General features: G+C 41.5%; 1 protein-coding gene across 3 annotated transcripts; it reads right to left on the bottom strand.

Annotated features, from left to right (window-relative positions):
- Positions 1-1,444: 1,444 nt before the first annotated feature.
- Positions 1,445-23,252, bottom strand: pih1d1 (PIH1 domain containing 1). 3 transcript variants are annotated; one of them, XM_038692694.1, is made up of 11 exons: positions 23,136-23,252; positions 22,197-22,279; positions 16,233-16,290; positions 15,622-15,810; positions 14,587-14,648; positions 5,098-5,179; positions 4,916-5,012; positions 3,932-3,958; positions 3,664-3,742; positions 1,778-1,921; positions 1,445-1,563 (listed from the first exon to the last, which is right to left on the bottom strand). In XM_038692694.1, the coding sequence occupies exons 2-11, from the start codon at positions 22,275-22,277 to the stop codon at positions 1,528-1,530; spliced, it is 855 nt and encodes a 284-aa protein (XP_038548622.1). In that variant the 5' UTR covers positions 22,278-22,279; positions 23,136-23,252; the 3' UTR covers positions 1,445-1,527. The 3 variants fall into 3 exon arrangements, with proteins under 3 accessions (XP_038548622.1, XP_038548613.1, XP_038548632.1); XM_038692685.1 differs by lacking the exon at positions 23,136-23,252 and adding an exon at positions 22,963-23,118; XM_038692704.1 differs by lacking the exon at positions 16,233-16,290 and having other exon boundaries at positions 23,136-23,176.
- Between the last annotated feature and the right edge of the window lie 710 nt (positions 23,253-23,962).

Here is a 23,962-nt window from a genome sequence, read left to right as displayed (position 1 = left end):
TAACGAGATAATGTAGAGTGAGAATAACGAGACAAATTGCCAATCTATGTTTGGAAAGCAGGAACGTTTGAGTTCACATGATAGTAGTTAATGATTCCAAACATCTGCAGACCACACGAACATATTCATATTTTGGAGGAAGAGGCCACAACATTCACAAACATAGGAAAGTCCTAGAATATCAGTTTTCTCTGATGGTTAACAATAAAGTGTAACAAGTGGCCTGAAGTACCATCTTCCTCTTTGTGTTTTGTTTATGTAGTGTATTGACTAAATAGGAATGAAAAACGTGACATGAGAGTAGTATCGATTGTCTTACCTGACTCTCAACAAGAAAGTGACTTGTGATTAGTGCAGCTAAAAAATTAATCGAACATGTTCAAGATCCTGTTTAAGCTCAATTACTGCAAAGATTTTGGGAATCACGGTCCACTTATCTGTCGACTTTGTTTTTTTCCAGACGCCAGAATTGCTCATTTGTTTTGCTTGTGATACAACCAGGAAAGGTTCCATGATCATCTGTTCAGGGAATGCCAGTCTCAATCTGAAAACAGACCAGTCAAGATAATCTATGAAAGACGTCGGCCTTTTGGACCTACCTACTTCCTCACAAGAGCACAGTGTGCCAATCAGATGTTCAATCTGATGCTCAGCAACAGTGGGAAGAGAGAGACAAAAGAAATGTGAGGGAGGGGGGAGACAGACACAGCTATGACCAAATCAGATCCAGATTTAGAATAGGGACTGCTTCACTTGTTCTCTTTTTCTCACGAAAGGGGAGGTTTCCAGTTTACAGGAAGAGCTCCACAACAACCTAAACAACCCTTCATCTCACGGTCCACTTGGCATAAAGACCACATCATGTGGTTACTGTCCCCAAGGCCAAAAATAACCTCACACACCTTCCCCATGACTTTACTGACTGTATATGAAGCAAAATATGCACTCCAGTTTAAATTCTTTTCACCACAAGAATGTGTTTTCATTCATTTTTACGACCAGTGAACATAATTGTAATAACTCAGCCATTTTAATTGGCCACATCTCTCTTCTGTAGAGATGCTCAGTGGCCAATGGGGGAATGTACAGTACATACCAAAATAAAAAAAACTTGGTTAAAGGATTTTTATGGCAAAAGTCATCACAATGTTTTACTTCTCTCATCAACACAAAAATAATAAAAGAAATTTTTTTATTCAAATCAGTTGTACATTGTTTGACCATAAAGCTAATATTTGGATTTGACTGCTTATGTCTGATGCTCCCTGACAATGCCTGTTTCTAGTAACAAGGCTGGGAAACTTTTGAACATTAAGTCCAGTCCAGTAGTCTGAGAGCGGATTTATACCACCCAGAAAGCTGACAAGAACAAACACATAATTGCTTTCAGAATTTTGGACCCTTATTAGGGATTTAAGACATGAATAAAAAAAAAACACAGAAATGTGACTTTATAAAAACCCTTTTATTATGACAGCATCATTTTTCAACAATATTCATAAATAACTGGACATTACTTCTGTAGTTTCATGAAGATACCACAGGCATTGTCACTGTAAGGATCTGGGGAAAAGAAAACAGGAACAAAGTGTACAGTATGGTAAGAGACATAAAGCGTGTATGTGTTTGTTTAGTATGTCAGTGCAGCATGTGTTGCTGATGCATTATTTCTGTACAGCTGTTTACACGTCAATCCCATACCCATTTTTGTTGGCAGTGTTTGCGGTGCATTGGTGCTACAGTGTGCGGTACATACTATATCCGTGTGTTTATGTACCTGAGTGCTGTTGTTGTATTGTGCCACACTGTTCTCCTGGTCAACGAGGAAGGGATGGAAGATGTCGAGATGGAAGAGCGAGGGCCGAGCCGTCAACACCAGTCGGTCCTCCCCCACATCCAAAACCAGAGAGCGAGACGACGGCTGCACAGGAGACAAGTTAACCCAGCTGAGACTCTACCATGCTGAGCTTTTCACTGTCTCTGCACTTGTCAATGATGTGCTGTATAAGATGTGATTATCTACAACTACACATGATGACATCAAATGATGACAACATTTTTACACTGATCAATAAAGTGCGACAAGCAGAATTTATTTAAAATGATTAAGTCAACATATAAATGAGAAACTGCAATTAAGTTTATTCTGGATTATAGACGTTTCAGATTTACTGTCTCTGTATGGCCCCTGAATTTTATTTTCTAGACTGACAAGCTCAAAAGTAAGTAGAAAACCCATCAGATTCACTCCAGAATGAGGTAAGACTTAATGATACACTATTAACAAACTTATGATACATCGCCTGCACGCCTCTGTGCACCATTGTTACTGTGCATTAGCCTCTCCGGAACATGCCCTGGCAGGTGGATTCTCTCTGTTGCCATCTGGACGTCGTCATGCACTAGCTGCGTGCAAAACGAGCCGCACCCCCAAATCTTTTATCCCTTTGGGGATCAGAATCTTGTAGGGTCCTTTATGGGGTTTCAAACGTGCACGTACTGGCTAATTGTATGTTGTGTTATGTACATTTATCTATTTACATTTATAACTAGTTGCCCTAGGGCAACATGCATCTAAGACAACAAGAAGCACTGGGGATTAATAAAGTTTTTTGAACTGAATCAGATAGTCTACGAGTTGCTAAAGCTAATTTTTTGAAACTAGGTCTCAATAGTGAATTCACAAAAGACGGATTTTTATTTCAAACCGTGGATTTTAACAACTGATATGACAACTGTAGCTAACAGATTTTTTTTTTTTGCTGCAGCTAATGCTAAAGCTAAAACTCCCCCCAGCTGATTTTTTATGTTTTCAGGTGGTTCATTTTAAAAAGAGTGCCCTGTAAATAAGAGTTATGAGATCATGCAATAAGACTGAGGCTAATGCTACATGTAGCAGGCAAAAAGTCAGCAACCCTTTCAGCATGAATAAGACATGTTTGTGTATTTCAGTGTAAAGCTATTTAGCCTTTGTAGTATAGAACATAAATCTCTGTAGGTTGGGAGGTTTACTAAGAAGGTAACATTCCTGAACAATATGCAATACAGTGTTTAAATTTAAGTTGCAATGTTCATATTTTCAAACACTCTAAACTCTGATACACTAGCATTTGGCTACAGACTGGAGTGAACAGCTATCTGTCTAATGTAACCTATAACACCACAAACTACTCGAGTTCCAGCCACAATTGATGTTTGAGGGTGCGGTTCAACAAGAATGCAGTTGAAAGGTTTGTAAAACTAATGCTTTCTGCTCTAATGTCTAATCTCCCCCTTGCAATGTTTCCAACTGAACCTCAAACAGAAAATGCACAAAAATGTTACACTAGGTTTTTTCCTACTTGACAATCTCAATGAAAAAAAATGTACTCATCTCCTCTGCTTTACAAGAAAAAAGCTACTTTGTATACCAAGAGAAAAAAAATACATCATCACAAAATATCTCTAAAATTGTCTGGCTATGAAACTTAAAATCACTCATTAATAATTTGGTTGCAGGCCTTTTCGACCTATTATGTGTCATTGGTTTTAAGCGTTTTCCCTTAAACCCTGCTTCTAAGTCAGATTTCCTCAACAGGGCAGTCAGATTTAAATGAATCAGATTTGTATTTGATGCAAATGATAAAGGCGGAAGAGACAAGAAAGTGTTTATGCATGTCTCACCACCCCAGGTAGCATTATTTCAGCAATGAGGTACTCAGGGTCGCCATCAGGGGGCTCCACAAGCAAAGTGAACTCTGGTCTAGAACAGAAAGGTGAGTGAGGATTGAATGATGAGACAAGGGAGACAAAAAATAAAAAAATAAGGAAGTAAGAAGAAAGGGGTTATATAAAAACAACAAAGCATATATTTAAAACAGACAAGGAAAATGCAGGATTGAAAAACAAAGAAAGACAGTGAGATAACATTTAAGATACGGAAGAGGTTTACCGTTTGGCCGTAGCAGTGGAGCTCTCCCTGTAAAAGGGAAAGAATGGGAGATATAATCATCTCATGCAATCACTAAACACACTCATCATGAACTCACAGGACATCACCCCATCTCATTGTTACTTTGAAAATGTTTTAAAAGGTCTGAAAATGTACACGTTTTAAACCTTTGGCATAATTGAACACACTTGATTTAATCTAGTCCTCATATTATTCTGCACTGCAGGGCAGGAAGAGGCTCATACTGGCAGCTGCAAGTATAATGTCCCCAAGTTTCCAAGTTGGGGGAAAAATTTATGCGTTTTCCTGTGGACTGTGCTCTGCAAGCTGGTGTGTGTCTGAAAGTGTCAGTCTCACCATCCATCATTTCAAAGAGAAAAAAAAAAAAATATATATATATACATATATATACACACACACACACACACACACACACACACACACACACACACACACACACACACACACACACACACACACCACACCACTCTCTGTACGGTTCCCCCGTTTTAAAAGTTTGACAGTTTTGCGGTGCACCCAGTTGAACCCCTTAACCCACAATGAGCCAATGAAGTACCGGGAAGTCGCTAATGGAGCTTGGTCAACTGCATTTGAGACTGCAATCCGCCAAAAAAAAGCTGGACCTTATTGTACAGAGCAGCCCTGAGGGCACGTTTCAATGGGATGACAAAATGTTTGGCAGATTTATCGTGTCCGGATGTTTAAAAAAAAAAAAAAAAGCTTTGGAGTTAGATTCAATGCTCCACATGCTGGCAACAGGAAGTAAGCCTCGTGGACAATCATTTGATTTACGCAAAATTGTGATTGGGTGGTCTACACCACATAGTGGACCGAGTACACTGAAAGATGTCAGAATGTGTGGTTGTTTTGTTTTCTCTGGGTGGCCCGTTATAGGCTCCAAATGTCATTTATGTTTTCAGTTCACAAGTACATTCAGACAGAGAGACAGTAAGAGGGACGTACTGAGGCTTCAGTTCTTGAATCACGGGCCTGCTCTTTGTCCGGATGTTCTGCTCGCTAACAGAACCCAAAAACTTTCTGTTCTTCAGCACCTTCCAGTCTGCAGGAACACAAAAAGGAATATTAAGAACTGCTACCAACATGAAAGGAAAGTTCACACACACACAAAAAATCAAAACACTTACCTCGACTTAGCTCCAGATTATATTTGTTCTCCAAACCCTCCATAGACACAAGAATGACAAACTGCTGGAACAAGGGATCCTTCTATAAGACACACACATACACATTTCATTTTACACATTAAAAGGTTCATTTGTTATCACTGAGCATTATTTTGCAGCAACACTGTTGATCAAGTGTAGAAAATTAAAGAAGATCAGCACATTGCAGATGATGCAAAAGAACACCACATAGCAATGTTGAGATGGAGATTTTAGGTTTTATTGTGTTTGCCTTTCTATTATAGGCCTATGTTTCACTATGTTGCAGCTAGGTTAAAGCAGTTGTCATGGGAAAGTAGATCTGAGATTGCTGCCGGCTCATTCCTTGTTGAACATGGACCGACTAAGGACTTACATAGTCTAATCAGAATTGTCAAGTCTTGCCTATCGTCAACTGAGTCGAATCATGTACTGTGGTTGTGTGCGGCGATTGCAAGCGGGGGGTGGTAACACACGGTAACTCCGCTTTAGTCTTTAAACTGTACATTTCCAGCCAAACTGAGTCTTACTGTTGACCCCTTTCTCTCTGCTTGACTGCCATTCACCAGTCTTCTGCAGAGTTTTGCATGCATGCCGTGGTTCCTCACGGGTCTATTCAGTACTATTTAAAAACGATGCAATATTCTTTGTGTGGTTCATCAATGGTGATAAATGATCTCAACGTCCCGCGGGGTGCGGACAACTTGGCACAACAACGGTGAAGTTAAGGCTCCGTCTCTACAGCAAGTTCCTCTTCTGCTACTACACACTCATACACGACTATACATGCGCACTGCCCCCTACCTTGAGGGTTATCAATTTTACACACAGAGCAGAGCGTCACCCAGAATGAACTAAACAACAGTTCAAATTGAAATCTCATGCTGTCTCTCAAATCTCATGACTGATGTGATCTTCTGATGGACTAAACTAACATCATGTAATAAAATACTGTTTTGTTGTTGTTGTTGTTGTTGACTTTTTGGCTTTCCCCCTGCTAAACAGGAGCAGCGGCCACAGCCTAATAACTGACACTAACTGAAATTCTTCCTTTCTTACTTAGCCTTCATAGAAAACTACAGCGCGTGATGTAAAACTCTTAACTGTATAACTGATGAAATTTTGTGGCAGTAAAAATGAAAAGAAAGGCTACTTTATTCCATGCCAGACATTGTAAGCCAATCCTAGAGCCCTATAAAAATTTGGGGTCCTCAGTTCACATTCCAAATGAATGAGGCCCACAGGAAACTAGGACGCGCTGAGGAATAGCCTGCTTGTTACTTCAAGTAAAGCAAATATCACACAAAAGTAGTGGAGGGCATCAAAGCGAAACGAGAGATATGTGGATTCTCGTCAATCAATGTAAGCAGGTCCCAGAACCATTTGATGATTTCTTACCTGCTGTCCATTATAAAGCAGTGTAATAGATAAACAACAAGGGTATAGCGGGCAGGCTTGAGCCTGAGTGTACGCAGCTACACTTCAGTAGGTGTATGGCTTTAATATTGTGAGAAATAACAGGAAGTCATTAGCGCAAGCTTAGTGACGGAGTGTTCGGGTGCAGTTATAGCATACAGCCTCTGAGTTAAACCAACACAGCTGCTGGTTTATAAATCCAGCACCAGCTGCTTGTGTAAAATACAGCAGCTGTGGATGAGGAGGTGACTGCAAGACATTGTATTTAAGTTTATGTTCTGCTTGGCTCAACAGTTGTGGCTATTAGACACATTCGCAGAGGATTAGAAAGGTTGTTTGTCAATTCTGATCATTTTGGCCCTGAGGATTTTCCTTTGGCGCTTGCCAAAACCTCATTCGGGGGCGCCAAAAATTTCTCTATGCAGGAAAAACCCTGTAAAAGTAATATTGTGTCATTCATTCTTCTTCTTTTGGCCCATTCCTCCATGCAGATCTCCTCTAGAGTAATGATGTTTTGGGTCTGTCGCTGGGCAACACAGACTTTCAACTCCCTCCACAAATTTTCTATGGGGTTGAGGTCTGGAGACTGGCTAGGCTTTTTACGGAGCCACTCCTTCGTTGCCCGAGCAGTGTGTTTGGGATCATTGTCATGGTGGAAGACCCAGCCACCTTCCATCTTCAAGGCTCTCACTGATGGAAGGAGGTTTTGGCTTAAAATCTCACAATACATGGCCCTGTTCATTCTTCCCTTAACACGGATCCATTTTCCTGTCCCCTTTGCATAAAAACAGCCGCTAAGCATGATGTTTCCTCCCCCATGCTTCACAGTAGGTATGGTGTTCTTGGGATGCAACTCTGCATTCTTCTTCCTCCAAACACGACGAGTTGAGTTCTTACCAAAAACTTTTATTTTGGTTTCATCTGACCACATGATATTCTCCCAATCCTCTTCTGGATCATCCATATGCTCTCTGGCACACTTCAGACAGGCCTGGACATAAGCAGGGGGACACACCTGGCGCTGCAGGATTTGAGTCCCTCTCGGCGTAGTGCGTTACTGATGGTAGCCTTTGTTACTTTGGTCCCAGCTCTCTGCAGGTTATTCATCAGGTCCCTCCGTGTAGTTCTGGGATTTTTGCTCACCGTTCTCATGATCATTTTGACCCCACGGGATGAAATCTTGCGTGGAGCCCCAGATCGAGGGAGATTATCAATGGTCTTGTATGTCTTCCATTTTCTTACAATTGCTCCCACAGTTGATTTATTCACACCAACCTGCTCGCCTCTTGTAGATTCACTCTCCCCCGCCTGGTGCAGGTCTACAATTTTCTTCCTGGTGTCCTTCGACAGCTCTTTGGTCTTGGCCCTGGTTGAGTTTGGAGTCTGACTGTTTGAGGCTGTGGACACGTGTCTATTATACAGATAAAGAGTTCAAACAGGTGCCGTTAATACAGGTAACGAGTGGAGGACAGAAGAGCTTCTTAAAGAAGAAGTTACAGGTCTGTGAGAGCCAGAAATCTTGCTTGTTTGTGGGTGACAAAATACATATTTTCCACCATAATTTACAAATAAATTCTTTAAAAAGCCTACAATGTGATTTCCTGGATATTTCTTTCTCATTTTGTCTCTCATATTTGAAGTGTACCTATGATGAAAATAACAGACCTCTCATCTTTCTAAGTAGGAAAACTTGCACAATCAGTGGCTGACTAAATACTTTTTGGCCCCACTGTATGTGTAAAATCTATGTGTATGTATGTATGTGTATGTGTATGTGTGTGTGTGTGTGTGTGGAGGCGTTCTGCAGGGACACAGAGGAGGGGAGAGGCTGCAGGTCGGATTGTTGAGCCTTGATTGGCGTTGATCGGTACAGCGCATGTGAAACTCAACAAAGATGAGAAGGAAACGATTTAGTTCACTCTTTAGCTACTTCCATTTACATGTAGTTAATTTCCGTTGTCGATTATAATGTCACCACGATTTCCCTTTTTTAAAGAGATCATTAGTATTGTGCTACAATGCACAGTGTATCAGTATAGTTCTGTGGCTACACACGCAGTTGACAGCTGCTCTGTCAACATCGCAAGTCAGCTGCCTCGCTGCCTGCGTCTTACGCTTACTACAAAGGCAGCACTGCAACTACTAGGCATCATAAAATTAACATTAAAGTTCGCCATGTTCCCCGGCTGCTCTGTCTCAACTATCTGTGATTTACGGAGTTTGGTGATGATAAACAGAATGTGTTACTTGCTGCTAAAGTAACCGCTAACCACGGCTAACTAGCTGCTGTGCTATAATTAGTTCAGTTAGCCTAGGAGTCATAGCTGACTCGGCCCAGACTGGAAGCTTGGAGCACCTGGGGAGTGTATTGTGTTTAACATTACATCTCTACTCAAGCACCGGAGGTTTTAGGCCAGGATAATGTCAGCGAGCGGGTAAAAAAAACCACACTCAGCAGCCTCCCAATAAACATGGCATGAACAGGACCGAGCACAACCTCAAAGACCAATAGGGAACACAATACCGAGGTAATTTACAGAGTTCCTTGATGAACAGATAGAATTACTTTTTGCTAAACCGCTAAGTTAACTGTATCCGTCTATATCTGTAGCTAGTTAGCTCGGTTAGCCACGCTGCTAGCTGTCCTATTAGTTGAATCAGCCCCAGGGGACCAAGAGCCAAATCCGGCAACAAAACCACCTTGGTCCTGCATTTCTTGTCATCAAACTGGACTCTGTCTGTCTAACATGCATGTTAGCATGTTTGATTCTATTCGGCCAAATTCACTCCACGGTGCCCGATTGACCAATACTTATCGGATCAATAATTATGGTGCATCCCTGAGCTTGACTTTGTTGCCTGCCTCAATTAACGCTATGCTTGATTTGCATGCAGCAATCACTTGGCCCAGGACCCATCGTGGGGAACCGTAGAGGTAGAGTCCTTTGCGCGGGGCATACACTACAACTGGGCATTAACAGCGCATTAAAGAAAGATCCTGTGTGTTGCACTATTGCTGCAAGGTGCCTTGTTTCACACTTCGGAAAAAGTGCAAAGGCCACCACAGCAATTGCAGAAAAATAAGACATCAGAATGTAGCCCAGCACAAAATGGTGCAAATAGTGCTCCTTGCTGGAATTGTGGCTATCTGAAGCTGTCACCTGTTAGAGCAAAGAGGGCCAGTTTTCAGCTGTGCTGACGGATTCAAGTTTCAGCAAACGGTCCGACAGTGATCTAGAGCTCACAACATCCCAGAGGAGAACGGCAGAGTATATAATCAATGTTCTCAAGCCAATGATAACACTGACAGAGCTGTCTGGCACTATTCCGATGCTTATGAACATTAAGAAACAACAATTGGCGGTGCATGAAGATGACCGCGCTGTTACCAAAACCCTCAAGACTACACTGAGCATACTGACAGACGACGGGAGCTCAAAGACCGTCTCCTGGAGAGCAGTAGTTATAGTACAGCTGCTGTTCTTGACCCACATTTCAAGAACCTTTTGTAATTGTAAAAACAAATTTATGTCAATGTCCTTAATCAATGCCTTTGTTGCCACTCGATTGGATTACTGTAACGCACTCAGTGGGTACTCTATTGCTCGTCTCCAGATGGTAGAAAACGCTGCACCGCATCTTTTAACTGGAACACGTAAACACAAGCTCATTTCCCCCATTTTAGCCTCACTCCACTGGCTGCCTGTACATCATAGGTTCCATTTTAAGCAATGTTTGCCATACGTTAACAAGACAATGGCGGCCTGCAAATAACCAATATACACAATCAAAACAGATAAAATAATAAACAATTTAACTACGTAACTACATAGCCTACTTAACCAAAAGACGAAGAAAAGGTGGCTATCTCAACACCAGGCCATTGAGATACTCCAAAGGAATCTTCCAGCTGTGCTTTCCACATTGGCAGAGGAGGCAGAGCTTAAGCGATGCCCGGTCGCCAAGGGCTTGTATAGCTTTTGTGCGACCTACAGGTTTGTGGCATCGGTTTACCTCCAGGCTGACATATTGCCACATCTTGCATGGCTGTCAAAATCTTCCAACAGGGAAATGTCAACTTGCTTCACATCAAGGAGCAGGTTTGTTATGAAACAATTAAAATAGGCTGGCCTCGGGGAAAAACGCTTTGGTGGACATCTATATATCTATCTATATCTCTATATCTCTATATCTCTATATATCTATCTATCTATCTATCTATATATATATATATATATATATATATCTCTATCTATCTATCTCTATATATATATATATATATATATATATATATATATATATATATATATATATATATATACCTGAGTATAGATAAGATATAGATAACTGCAGGTCTGCTGAAACTGTCAGTTCTTTTAAATTAAGACTTTTCTTTTTACCATTGCTTTAAATTAAATATTTAAATGAGTAGGTAATTGAGTGAAAAGATAATGAGTGAGATTGAACAGAGTGAAGGAAGTGGTCTTAAATCTCACGCCTGAGTGATTTGCAGGAACCTCTGTCCACCTGTAAACGCGCAGGTGGGTCCAGAGTATAACTGGATCAAAATGGCCTGCGGCTATTTTTTTAAATTATTTTTTTTTTTTAATTCTGTTTTTATTTTCTATTTCACCAAAATTATATTTTAATGTGTATTTTTTCAATTGTCCTATGTTGCTTTTATTTCTAATGTAAAGCACGATCCCTCCATCAGTGCTTAGACTGTCTGCAATAGGCTGAGAGAGGCCGGACTGAGGGCTTTTAGACCTGTTGTGAGGCAGGTCCATAACATACATCACTTGCAACCTATGAGCACAAACCCACTTTTGCTGGACCAGACAGGACTGGCAAAAAGTGCTCTTGACTGACGCGGTTTTGACTCACCAGGGGTGATAGTTAGACTAATGCTGTGATTTACAGGAAAGATATCCTCCTCTGTCATGTGGTACCCTTGAGGGCTAGGGCAATTCCCCCCAGAAATGTACAGGAAGTTGGCATGTGCTTTGGTGGAAGAGTGGGATAACATCTCAGCAAGAACTGGCAAATCTGGTGCAGTTGATGAGCAGGAGATGAACTGCAGTACTTTATGCAGCTGGAGGCTACACCAGATACTGACTGTTACTTTTGATTTTGACCTCCCTTTGTCCAGGGACACATATTTCAATTTCTAGGACCCTTGTTACGGCTGCCACTGTTTGTATGTGTTTAACTGTCACTGTTTGTAGTGATCTCCTTTTGTCATGTTGTTTTCAATTGTTTACGTAGCCCCCCAGCCTCTCCATAGTCCTTTGCATTTTTGGTTTTGAGGTCTCATGGATGGTGCTGTCTTAAGAGAACGCTCTTTTAGTTGTGTTAGCACGTGCAATAGTAAATCAGTGAATTATAGTTATTATAATTAATATAATAATATAATTAATATATAATTAGAGAGTCTTCTTTAGTATTTTCCTTCTGGTGCTGATACTAGTGTTCATTCTGAATAGTGAACCTTGTTCCCAAAATTGCTGTTTGGGAGAGGGGTTTAGCAAACAGGCAAATTATCTCAAAGTGTTATTTATGTTTTGTTTCTCCGATTACGATATCAGCTTCAATACTGCAGCTAATTTTAACATGGCTAAGCGGCATTATTTATTTATTTATTTATTTTTTCCCCCACATATACGGACTTGCAGAGGTTTCTGCAGTTTGTCAAAAAATAAATGCAATTCTGGTTATGGATGTGACAGACATTAAATACATAATTCCAAAAAATGTACTTACTTTGTACTTAGGTTGACCTCCTCTCTCCTCTACTTTCTCTCCCTCTGTATGCAACCTCATCCCATTATTGCATGTTACTAACACAACTTCTCCCCTTTCTGGTAGTCTTGTGCTTTCTCGTCCCTCTCCTCTCTCCTCCTATCACTTCCTGCAGGTTTTCTGGCTCTGGAGCTGTGGAGTCTGGATCTGTGGCTGCGGGTCACCTGCTGCCCCCGTGTTCCTGCTCAACACCCTATGCTGCAACGACTATTGTTACTAGTCCTACTGCTATTATAATCATTAACATTACGACTGTTACCATTAACACTACTATAAATATCTGTACCATTTTTCATTTAGTCTATAGCAACACCACCTTTACTGTCTGTACCTCTGTGTGTATATTGTGTAGGCCCCCCTCTCTCTCTCTCTCTCTCTCTCTCTCGCTGTGAGATAACTGTTGTTGTGATTTGGCGCTATATAAATAAAATTGAATTGAAAATTATACATGCATGTAAATATAAACATTCACAATACATCCCAAGCAACTATAACATCTCTACCAATCCTCTTCACTTTATATATGCTTCCTTTAGGCAATATTATCTGGAAACATTCCATAAGCTTTCATTGTTATGCAGATGATACTCAGTTATATCTATCGATCAAGCCAGATGAAACTCATCAGTTAGCTAAACTTCAAATGTGCCTTCAGGATGTTAAAACCTGGATTACCTGTAATTTTCTAATGTTTAACTCAGATAAAACTGAAGTTATTGTTCTGGGGCCAAAGCACCTCCGTGACGCATTATCTAAAGATATAGTTTCCCTGGATGGCATCGCCCTGGCCTCCAGCACCACTGTGAGGAATCTTGGAGTTATCTTTGATCAGGACATGTCGTTTAAGTCTCACATTAAGCAAATTTCAAGGACCGCCTTTTTTCACCTACGTAATATTGTGAAAATCAGGAACATCCGGTCTAAAAATGATGCAGAAAAACTAGTCCATGCATTTGTTACTTCTAGGCTGGATTACTGCAATTCTTTATTATCAGGCTGCTCTAAAAAGTCCGTTAAGACTCTTCAGCTGATCCAGAATGCTGCAGCACGTGTTCTGACAGGAACCAGGAAAAGAGATCATATTTCTCCTGTTTTAGCTTCTTTGCATTGGCTTCCAGTAAAATCCAGAATAGAATTTAAAATCATTCTTCTTACCTACAAAGCTCTTAATGGTCAGGCACCATCTTATCTTAAAGAGCTCATAGTACCTTACTACCCCACCAGAGCACTGCGCTCCCAGAATGCAGGGTTACTTGTGGTTCCTAGAGTCTCCAAAAGTAGAATGGGAGCCAGAGCGTTCAGCTATCAAGCTCCTCTCCTGTGGAACCAGGTTCCAGTTTGGGTTCAGGAGGCAGACACCATCTCCACATTTAAGAGTAGGCTTAAGACTTTCCTCTTTGATAAAGCTTATAGTTAGGGCTGGCTCAGGTGAGTCCTGAACCATCCCTTAGTTATGCTGCTATAGGTCTAGACTGCCGGGGGATTTCCCATGATGCACTGAGCTCCTCTCTCCTCTACTTTCTCTCCCTCTGTATGCAACCTCATCCCATTATTGCATGTTACTAACACAACTTCTCCCCTTTCTGGTAGTCTTGTGCTTTCTCATCCCTCTCCTCTCTCCTCCTATCACTTCCTGCAGGTTTTCTGGCTCTGGAGCTGTGGAGTCTGGATCTGTGGCTGCGGGTCACCTGCTGCCCCTGTGTTCCTGCTCGACACCCTCTGCTGCAACGACTATTGTTGCTAGTCTTATTGTTATTATTGTTATAATCATTAACATTACGATTGTTACCATTAACACTATTATAAATATCTGTACCATTTTTCATTTAGTCTATAGCAACATCACCTTCACTGTCTGTACCTCTGTGTGTATATTGTGTAGGCTGCCTCCCTCCCCTCTCTCTCTCTCCTTACATCCCTCTCTTTTCCTCTCTGTTCCTCTCCTGCTCCCCCCCCCCCCCTCTCCTTCACCCCAACCGGTCGAGGCAGATGGCCGCCCACCCTGAGCCATGGTTCTGCTCGAGGTTTCTGCCTCTTAAAAGCAAGTTTTTCCTTGCCTCTGTCACCTAGTGCTTGCTCTTGGTGGGAACTGTTGGGCTTCTGTAAATAGCATCATAGAGTACGGTCTAGACCTGCTCTTTTATGAAAAGCGCTGTGAGATAACTGTTGTTGTGATTTGGCGCTATATAAATAAAATTGAATTGAATTACTATCACCTCTTCCCTCTAAAAAAACAAAAACAAAACACACACACACCTGGCACTTTTGGAAGAACTCCTGGTTGACGACCACATCGTATGCTGTGCAACCCTGAGAGCCTGAAAAAAAGAAGGTCAAATTCAATTTCATAAATCAGCTGTTGTATGTATAAGAGTTTTAAAATTGAAAAAAATATCGCTTTAAAAGGTCTGAAAGCTCTAGAGACACATCTATCTTGGAAAATGTAAACACTGTTGACTCCCTCTGTCTGAAATAAATACTGTGATGTCAAAACAGATTGCGGCAATAATTCATGATATAAACAGAAATTCTTTGCCTGAGGTGGAATGCTGCCAAGTCCTTGGAATAGAGACTTAAATAGAATTGTGCTGCCTTCTTGTGAAAATTGCTTCATAGTTTGTATGCCTGCAACTTGCATCTGCCAGCAGAAAATATAATTTTCAGTTTTTCGCATATGACAACTTGGCATTGAGATCAACCTTCTAACGTGGTTTCTTCATAAAATGAAGGAGACCACTCACGCTGCGGTTCATTTAATAATTATGCTCTCCCTCTAAATGCAGTAGTGCGCTATACCTCAGACGTCTGCCGCCTGCTGTGACACAGAGAACAGCCAGTGAGGCAGTCAGTTCAAGTTTGGGTTTATTGCTTGCGTGACTGTGTGGAGAACTGACCTGAAGGGACTAGTGTTAGCAAGCCAGGAAGTGTGGGGCCGGCCCCGGGCAAGGGGTTTTTATGCTGGAATGTGTGTGTGTGTGTGTACAGCAGCGCCAGTGCGTGTAAATAAAGACACTGTTAAAACGTACTCCTGAGTCGGCGTCTGTGCTGGGGACACCAGCAGCAAGAGGCTTCTGCTATATATATTTACAGTGCGTATAACAGGTCAGAGTCACATTGAATAGAAGTGGAATGGAGGATTATGAAGAAACTTTACATTTCAGGTCAAAACGTTTCATTTAACTATTTTAAAATGGTGCATAGGTATGACAGTTGACCTAAGTCATCATAAAATAAAGATAAAATAATCGCCTGCCTAAGAAAAAAATAGCGTCTCAGGCATTAGTCACATACTGTTGTCTATTTCTATGTGTGGCTCGCCGAGGCTCATTGGAACTCTGTAGCCACTTGGATCATCCGATTGGAGCAGGTCCTCAAGCTCCTCTCTGGAGAGGTCTGGTGGAGGCGGGACTGAGTTTGACTGACAGATGTTAACGAAGACCTTCTGCTTGCCTGGCTGGGAGAGAGTCTTCACACACATGCCTGGGAGGGAGAAGATAAAGACAAAGAAAAACACTAAAACACAGAGAAAACACGAAACCCACAAAAAAATATCCATGAGCAAGCTGTGGCACTGCCTTTCAAATTTGAAGATTTGATATTACTCGTACAGTGGAAACCGTTTATAGTGATCATGGTTACAGTGATCAACAGTTTATATGGATAAGCTCACTGCACTCTGCTGGGGTTTTAAGATGTTTACAGTGCGTAATTATTGTCCCTGCTCTCTCACAGCAGCAGCTATGTTACGTGTGTGGAGTGTAAAGCTTTTATCCTGACCATTTAGACCGGGTTTGGAGCATGAGAGGGCCACGTTTAAATCTGGAAGTATCGTATCTGCCCCTGTCATTACTTTGTAAGGTGGTCACAAGAAGCAGTTTCCACTGTGTTTTGGAGACACTCACCAGGCTCTGGTCTGATTACTTTGGAGTCTGGATTCTTGGTCTGCATCTTTCCCATTGTCTAAACGGAAAACAGATGGACAGAACAGATTGCAGACCCATTGGGACATGTCACACATATTCAACTACATCAAAATAAAAGCTGTTTTGGTTAAAATGATTGTGTATTATATAGTTTATATAATGCATGTATTGAAACGGTTGTGTAGTTACAGATTAATTCTGTTGTTATCCTTGTGTGACAGACTTGCTAACCAATCACAAGCGCCATGCGCCTCCTGTTATAGTCCTACTCAACTATCAAAGCGGGCACAGGGCGTGTACATTTTACAACAACAAACGAAACTAGAGGAAAATGTGCTGGATATTGGCACCAGCCGAACAGACACAGGTAGCAGCTGTGCCTCGTTTTGTCCGGCACAAGCAGGAAGCTTCTGGTCTGAGACACGAATCCAAAGCAGAAGTCCCTTAAACCTGCAATGAACGGCCAGAAGGGGGCGACTCTTCTAGTTGAAAAATGAAGTCCGGCTCCGTTGGAAATAATGGCAAAATGACTCTACTTCTCAGCTGATTTACTACCTCTGTAAACACAGTTGCTAGTTTCATGTCTTCTTCAATACAACATGATGTTTATTTAGTAAATGATGGTCCCATTAAGCAGAGTATGGGCAGAATAGAGTATGGGTAACTACGTCCACTTCTTTTATACAGTCTATGGACTGTATACCAACTCACACTGAAGAGTTTCAGCAGTGGAGCGTTTAGCCCTACGTGGTGTTAATTTGTCATTTTGTACACTAGAAGCGGTTTCCACTTTATTGTAACAGCCCTCTGTGAGCCCGTTCCGCTCCGCTCTGTGCGGGCTACATATCCACAGCTGGAGTTATGGAGATTTTGCTTATTTGTTAAGTTGTCCTTGAATTTTGAGCTTCCACATTTACATTTATTCATTTAGCTGAAGCTTTTTATCTAAAGCGCATGGTCGCATGCCTCCGGAGCAACTAGGGGTTAAGTGTCTTGCTCAGGGACACATTGGTGGATGTGTCACAGTGAGGAATTGAACCTGGGTCTCTCACACGAAAGGCATGTGTCTTGTCTACTGCGCCATCACTATCCCCTCTATCATGATCAAGGTAGGCTACGTAGTAAAAGTGTTTCTTTTTTGTCTGTGTTTAAACTGTGTTTATTGTTAATATATGATCGGGAGTATGCACATGGTGTTTTATTTCGTAATTCGACCGGATTCTCTATGCCGTTCTGTGTCGGACTTCCTGCCCAGTTCATCTGCTCAGTGCTGCACCTTAGAATAGTTTAAAACTGCAGTGTTTTCCCAGTTTAATGTGAGCTTTAGATGAATGCTTTGATGCTGGCCGGGGAGGTTGGGGGTTTTCCGATGAAAAATATGTAATTTCCCATCATATTGGGCCATTATTTTCACCATATCTCTGAACAAATAGTTGGAAAAGCAAGAGTAGATAATAAATAAACAACAGCCAAAGATCAGTCTACTGGAGGAACTACAACCTTTAGATCTGGAGAAAGTAGTTTGGTTGGTTCTGTTGCTCCACAGTGATTTTACAGTGATGGCACAGCATGTTTTGGGCATCACCCCTAAGCCTTAATGGCAGGAAAACCCTGTGCAACGTGGCGTTGGTGGATGGAGCGAGACATGATGTCCCAGATGTGCTCAATTGGATTCAGGTCTGGGGAACGGGCGGGCCGGTCCATAGCATCAATGCCTTCCTCTTGCAGGAACTGCTGACACACTCCAGTCACATGAGGTCTAGCATTGTCTTGCATTAGGAGGAACCCAGGGCCAACCGCACCAGCATATGGTCTCACAAGGGGTCTGAGGATCTCATCTCAGTACCTAATGGCAGTCAGGCTACCTCTGGCGAGCACATGGAGGGCTGTGTGGCCCCCCAAAGAAATGCCACCCCACACCATTACTGACCCACCGCCAAACCGGTCATGCTGGCGGATGTTGCAGGCAGCAGAACGTTCTCCACGGTGTCTCCAGACTCTGTCACGTCTGTCACATGTGCTCAGTGTGAACCTGCTTTCATCTGTGAAGAGCACAGGGCGCCAGTGGCGAATTTGCCAATCTTGGTGTTCTCTGGCAAATGCCAAACAGCCTGCACGGTGTTGGGCTGTAAGCACAACCCCCACCTGTGGACGTCGGGCCCTCATACCACCCTCATGGAGTCTGTTTCTGACCGTTTGAGCAGACACATGCACATTTGTGGCCTGCTGGAGGTCATTTTGCAGGGCTCTGGCAGTGCTCCTCCTGCTCCTCCTTGCACAAAGGCGGAGGTAGCGGTAGGTTACTGCCCTCCTACGGCCTCCTCCACGTCTCCTGATGTACTGGCCTGTCTCCTGGTAGCGCCTCCATGCTCTGGACACTACGCTGACAGACACAGCAAACCTTCTTGCCACAGCTCGCATTGATGTGCCATCCTGGATGAGCTGCACTACCTGAGCCACTTGTGTGGGTTGTAGACTCAGTCTCATGCTACTACTAGAGTGAAAGCACCACCAGCATTCAAAAGTGACCAAACATCAGCCCAGAAGCATAGGAACTGAGAAGTGGTCTGTGGTCACCACCTGCAGAACCACTCCTTTATTGGGGGTGTCTTGCTAATTGCCTATAATTTCCACCTGTTGTCTATTCCATTTGCACAACAGCATGTGAAATTGATTGTCAGTCAGTGTTGCTTCCTAAGTGGACAGTTTGATTTCACAGGAGTGTGACTGACTTGGAGTTACAGTGTGTTGTTTAAGTGTTCCCTTTATTTTTTTGAGCAGTGTATTATTGTGTTAAGAATAACTTCATTTCTGCTGCAACTGCAGTGGAACAAATCAGGACGAAATCTAAAAATATTTTAGCAATTGGTGTGTAATAATAGCCTACTTCTCATCATCAATACCGAGTACAGATGTGGTGTGTGACATCCCCATCTTTTGGCTTCTGGATGTCTGTCTCTTTGTGTCCTCTGTTGCAGATGTCAGGAGGCGTGGTTAAAATCATCAGCTGTTGGAACCACCTGGGCCCGGTGGTCTCCACTATAAGAGCGCGTCTTTTGTTCTGCAATGGGGGCTAGAAAGGAGGGATACCCTGTTCCTTATGCTCCACGCTCCTCGTTATTTTGTTTCTTTTACCATACAACACTTCACACACTATTCTTTCAAGCATGCATATCTGCTGACATGACTGATCTACTGATAATCATACTTCATATGATTTTTGGACTATTAAGTTGTTTCTGTTTAGTTTGAAATAAAAGTAATGGTACCTTTTCAGCAGTTTGTGTCATTGTTCTGTTCTTTTTTGTTGCGGTTTAGAGCCAGCTGTGACAGGTGTATAGTCCAAGTATACAGGGTAACCTTGAGTTAACCACGAACATAACCTGCTCGGAGTTGCAGCGTAAATTGCCATGGCAACAGACCTCGGTTAAAACCTATCCACCTTTTGTAGTAGGGGTTAATCAAGAAGTTAGACCTGACGTCACAAAGTTGCTCCTGAAGTTACCTAGATAGGCCAGTTACCTCGCTTTGTAGTACAGGCCACAGGGCAACATTTAATTTCAGCGAACACACAGAACAGACAGCTAGCGGAGCGTGAGGAGCTATATGCTGAATTTGAAAAAAAAAAAAGCGTGTAAAAAGCAAAACAAAAAAAACCCCTGAATAATAAAAAGATTGGATTAGAATTGTTTACCCACCTTTAACAAATACCTAAAATTCTGTTGAAGGGGTTATTCATTTTACAGTTGTTTTATTTCATTACCGAATCGAAAGTACATTTAAAAATCAAAATACTGTAGGCTACAACAAACAAACAAAAAAATCATAATAAAAGATACATAAAATACTCAATTTAATTTTTGTATAAGAATATTACATATATATTAGGGCTGTCCCCGACTTAGGATTTACATAGTCGAATCAGAATCGTCAAGTCCTGCCTATAGTCGACTGATAGTCGAATCATGTGTGTTTTTGTGCGCAGCGACGGCACAACACCGTGAAGCTCTCTTCAGAAAATGTTCATCCACTGCCACATCGCACGATTGTTCCGCGTTAAATTTAATAATGAATTCTTGTATTGCGCAATTTTTATTTAAATGTACTACTATATACACAAAGTGTAATAACATGTGGTTTGCAAACACTTTAAACAAATAAGGTGCTTTTTACCAGCAGTATTCCCTTTACACAGTAGCAATAAAATATTTCTTGTAAATCTCAACTTAAACATTAATGTAGTGAAATCAAATATTAAACCAAAGCTATTTGCCACTACCAGGGCATTACCTTTTATCTAGCTTGTTAAAACAAGTTACCATCAGAGTCCAGTTTTCCAGGTATCAGGTATCTTTTATCAGGGAGCAGCAGAAACAGTCTGTTCAGTTGTGACTTTCTTGACTTGCAAAATTATCTTTTAAATTGACAAACATCATATGCAGAGGCATAGGTATAGACCGTGCAGACAGTCCAACTGCACTGGGGCCCGCATTGTACAGGTGGCCCGTGATGGGAGGGGCCCCGCCAGGTTATGAGCTGGACTTTGTCAGTTACATGGTAAAAATACATCTGGTCTCATCATTTAACAGTAGACACCCTCAAATGTGCATTTCCCCTTAGCCGTGGTGTCTGACACCACATACAAATGTCTGTAGCAAGCAGTAGGCTATAAGGTATACGGTGAAATATAAATAAAATTGACACAGTATCACATAGCCCACATATGCAGTGATGATTGCTGGGTAATATGTGTATGGCTGCCCAATCTTAAGTTTCTATTTGATCATGTGACAAGACGAAAAGACTCCAGAAACCAGGTGAAATGCAAAATCTGATGAGTAGACTAGCAGAGCACACACGCAAGCTAGCAGTCATGCTATTCAAACATAAAAGTTGTTTCAAGAAGAGAGAGGAGAGAAAAGAACAGGAAAGGGACAAGTAAATAGTGATAAATACAGCTAGCAGTTAGGCTACTTTATATAAACTGAGCTAATGATAAGTTACAAAGCAACTGAAGTCGGATCCTACCGTATAAGCTTTCTTGCTCAGCTGCACGGTCTGAAGGGGAGGGGAGAATTAGCTAGCGAAAACCGGCTTCACTCTTCCAGCAGTTGGGGAAACAACAGACAGACTTTTGTTGGTCTTGCGAAGCTCTTATAACAGCACCTGTCACTTAGATGTCCTTTAAAGAATGAGGAGAGGAAGCAAGCCAAGCTTCAAGTGCTACCGTGCTCGCATAGTGTGTGAGTGAAAATTAGTAGCGCATTGATATTATAATGATTGTGTGATATTTTAGTAGCGGCGGTCACAATTCAGCAGCGAAGAGACAGGAGAGAAAAGAACAGAACAGCGGCGCAAAAATTAGTTGTCTCTTGCCACTGATTACCCTACATATTTTTTTTTCCAAAATAAGGTCCCATTGTGGTCCACTGGAAAGGGAGCGACATAGGCTCTCTATAGGCATTATTAAGTCCCAAAAGCCAAGTGGGCCCTTGCCAGGATGGTTTTTCCGCTCGCAGATCCTGTTCTGTGTTAATATCATGTATAAGCACCTAGTTTTCATGTACTCGCCATATGACTCTCATTTTGTCTCCCCTGAGGGGCATCACATGAGATGATACTGGGCTGCTAAACCAATGATATAAAAAAGGTGAGAAAAGCTGTGCCGCTTGAAAGAGAAACACTCTGGCATGCTACAATGACTTATCACCAGCCGCTCAGCTTTTCTTTATTACACAAAAATAATCATGAAGTGTATACCTCAGTGACATGTCCGAAAGGTATGAAGGAATAAAATAGATAACCACCTAAGCCTATCTCACTATTTTTGCTTTATTATACCAAGAACCATCCTGTAACTGTCATTTGTAGTCACAGTGATAACTGTTAAGCAAAAAGTTATGAAGTCTTCTTCTAACCCAATTAACGTTGAAGCAATATTACCTGTAACAGCAGCTGTTGATAAAGTTCCTCTTGCTGCTGTAACTCCTGCTCAGAGTTGAGGAGTGAAGAGTCGGTCATCATGGCTATGGGCAGAAATCGGTCAATGAAACCAACTTTCAAATACAAAAATGTTATTTTTTTTATAATGACAAGGAATCAAATAACTCAATATAATGTGAAAAGGAATGCTCATAAACAGCAGAGCCAAGACTTTTAGTCCCTATAAATTAAGCTCCCAAAATACATTTTCCATAATGCAACTCAAAAGGTATCTTTCAAAGTCAAAGTCATGGACTCCTAAATGCTCACTTCATTCAAACCTCCAGTTTGTAACACAGGCTTTTAAACATTTTAAGTCTCAAACCCAAGTTGAGAAAACCCCGGTTATAGAGTTATATTCAAACCCTGACGAGCTTGTCCACAAACTCAGGACTAAACATGATACTAATGTGCATTAAGGGAAATGTCGCTACACTAATAACTAATAAAATATACCAGTCACGTATTAAATAATAATTTAAGGATGATAGAAGTTTATCCTCAACACACATGTTGATGTACACATGCTGTTGTAATGGAGGGAGAGGTGGGTAAGACAGTGAGCTCAAGATAACTCGGATCCTTGTGTGGACTGACATATTATTTAACCTTCAATTAGCTAGCTAACGTTACATAGCTTAACAGGTATTTGGATTTCGTGAATCGGCGACCTCTTTCTGTCTCATCAGGTCATCGATACAGACAAGATCAAAACCGCTAAAGTTACCGGTTAAAGTTGAGGAAAGAGTCGTCGTCTTGGTTACACAACTCATGAGGTGTTTCTATGTTCTTCCCGGATAAGTTAGCATAGCTTTAGCCTCCCAGCACTGCACACTAGCTGAGTGACTGTGTGTTTACTGTGCCCCTCTTCTCGACACACGTAAATAAAAATTTGTTTACCTTTCCACCCGTGCCTTCGGTTACTGTTGTGAAATTTCACACCGACATTCTTCTTCTTCTGCTTCTGCTTCTTCTTCTTCTTCTTCTTGGAATTTAAGGAAATGGTGTATTGCTGCCACCAACTGGTATGGAGTGTGGATCTGAATGACTACAAATTTTATACCAAACAAAACAAAGCAAAACAAAATCAACAAAACAAAAATAAGACTCAGATCCTCTCAATCATATTGATTAATCTAAGATAATGAAAAACAATTCCATAGCACTTTCTAAGAACTATTAAATCAAAGTGTATTCTTTCCTTTCTAAGATTTTGGATCATTTCCCTCCATATTCTCTCATACTTCTTACAGTGTACCACGACGTGTTCGATTGTCTCTTGCTGCTCACTGTATTCACATCTGCCGGTGTTATGTTTACCAATTTTGAATAAAGTACTGTGTGCCCAAATCTAAGTCTTGATATCAGTGTCTCTTCTCTCCTGTTTCTTCCTGCATATCTCATTTCTCCCATTCTCCTCTGAATTATGTAAAACCACTGTCCTTTCCTCTCTTCCTCCCCTTGCTTTTGCCACCTTTCCTTCAGCTTCTGTTTAATAATGCTCTTTATTTCCATCTTACTGGTGCTGACCGCCACATTGTTGTCTTCTCTTTTTGTGGCCTCCTTTGCAGCCTTATCTGCCTTTTAATTTCCTTTGATTCCAATATGTGCTGGCACCCACAAAAATATGACTGCAATGCCCATCATTTGAACTCTATATAATGTCTGCTGTATTTCTATCATAATGTCTGCTCTGCTGTCTTGGTGACTGCTCTGTAAACTGCTTA

The sequence above is a fragment of the Micropterus salmoides genome, unplaced genomic scaffold (assembly GCF_014851395.1).
Source record: "Micropterus salmoides isolate LMB-PRFRI ecotype aquatic unplaced genomic scaffold, ASM1485139v1 Ms_hic_scaffold_10, whole genome shotgun sequence".
NCBI lineage: Eukaryota > Metazoa > Chordata > Actinopteri > Centrarchiformes > Centrarchidae > Micropterus > Micropterus salmoides.
Note: the sequence above shows the minus strand (reverse complement) of the source record. Positions and strands in the feature narration are given on the sequence as shown.

What these genes read in the sequence shown, in the direction of transcription:
- pih1d1 (XM_038692685.1), bottom strand. Translation starts at nt 23,008, where the DNA reads ATGAGTTGTGTAACCAAGACGACGACTCTTTCCTCAACTTTAACCG. An exon ending in TAATCTGGAGCTAAGTCGAG is followed by an intron (nt 5,013 to 5,097) that starts GTAAGTGTTTTG and finishes GTGTTCCTGCAG; the next exon opens with ACTGGAAGGTGCTGAAGAAC. An exon ending in AATACAACAACAGCACTCAG is followed by an intron (nt 1,564 to 1,777) that starts GTACATAAACAC and finishes TCTTTTCCCCAG; the next exon opens with ATCCTTACAGTGACAATGCC.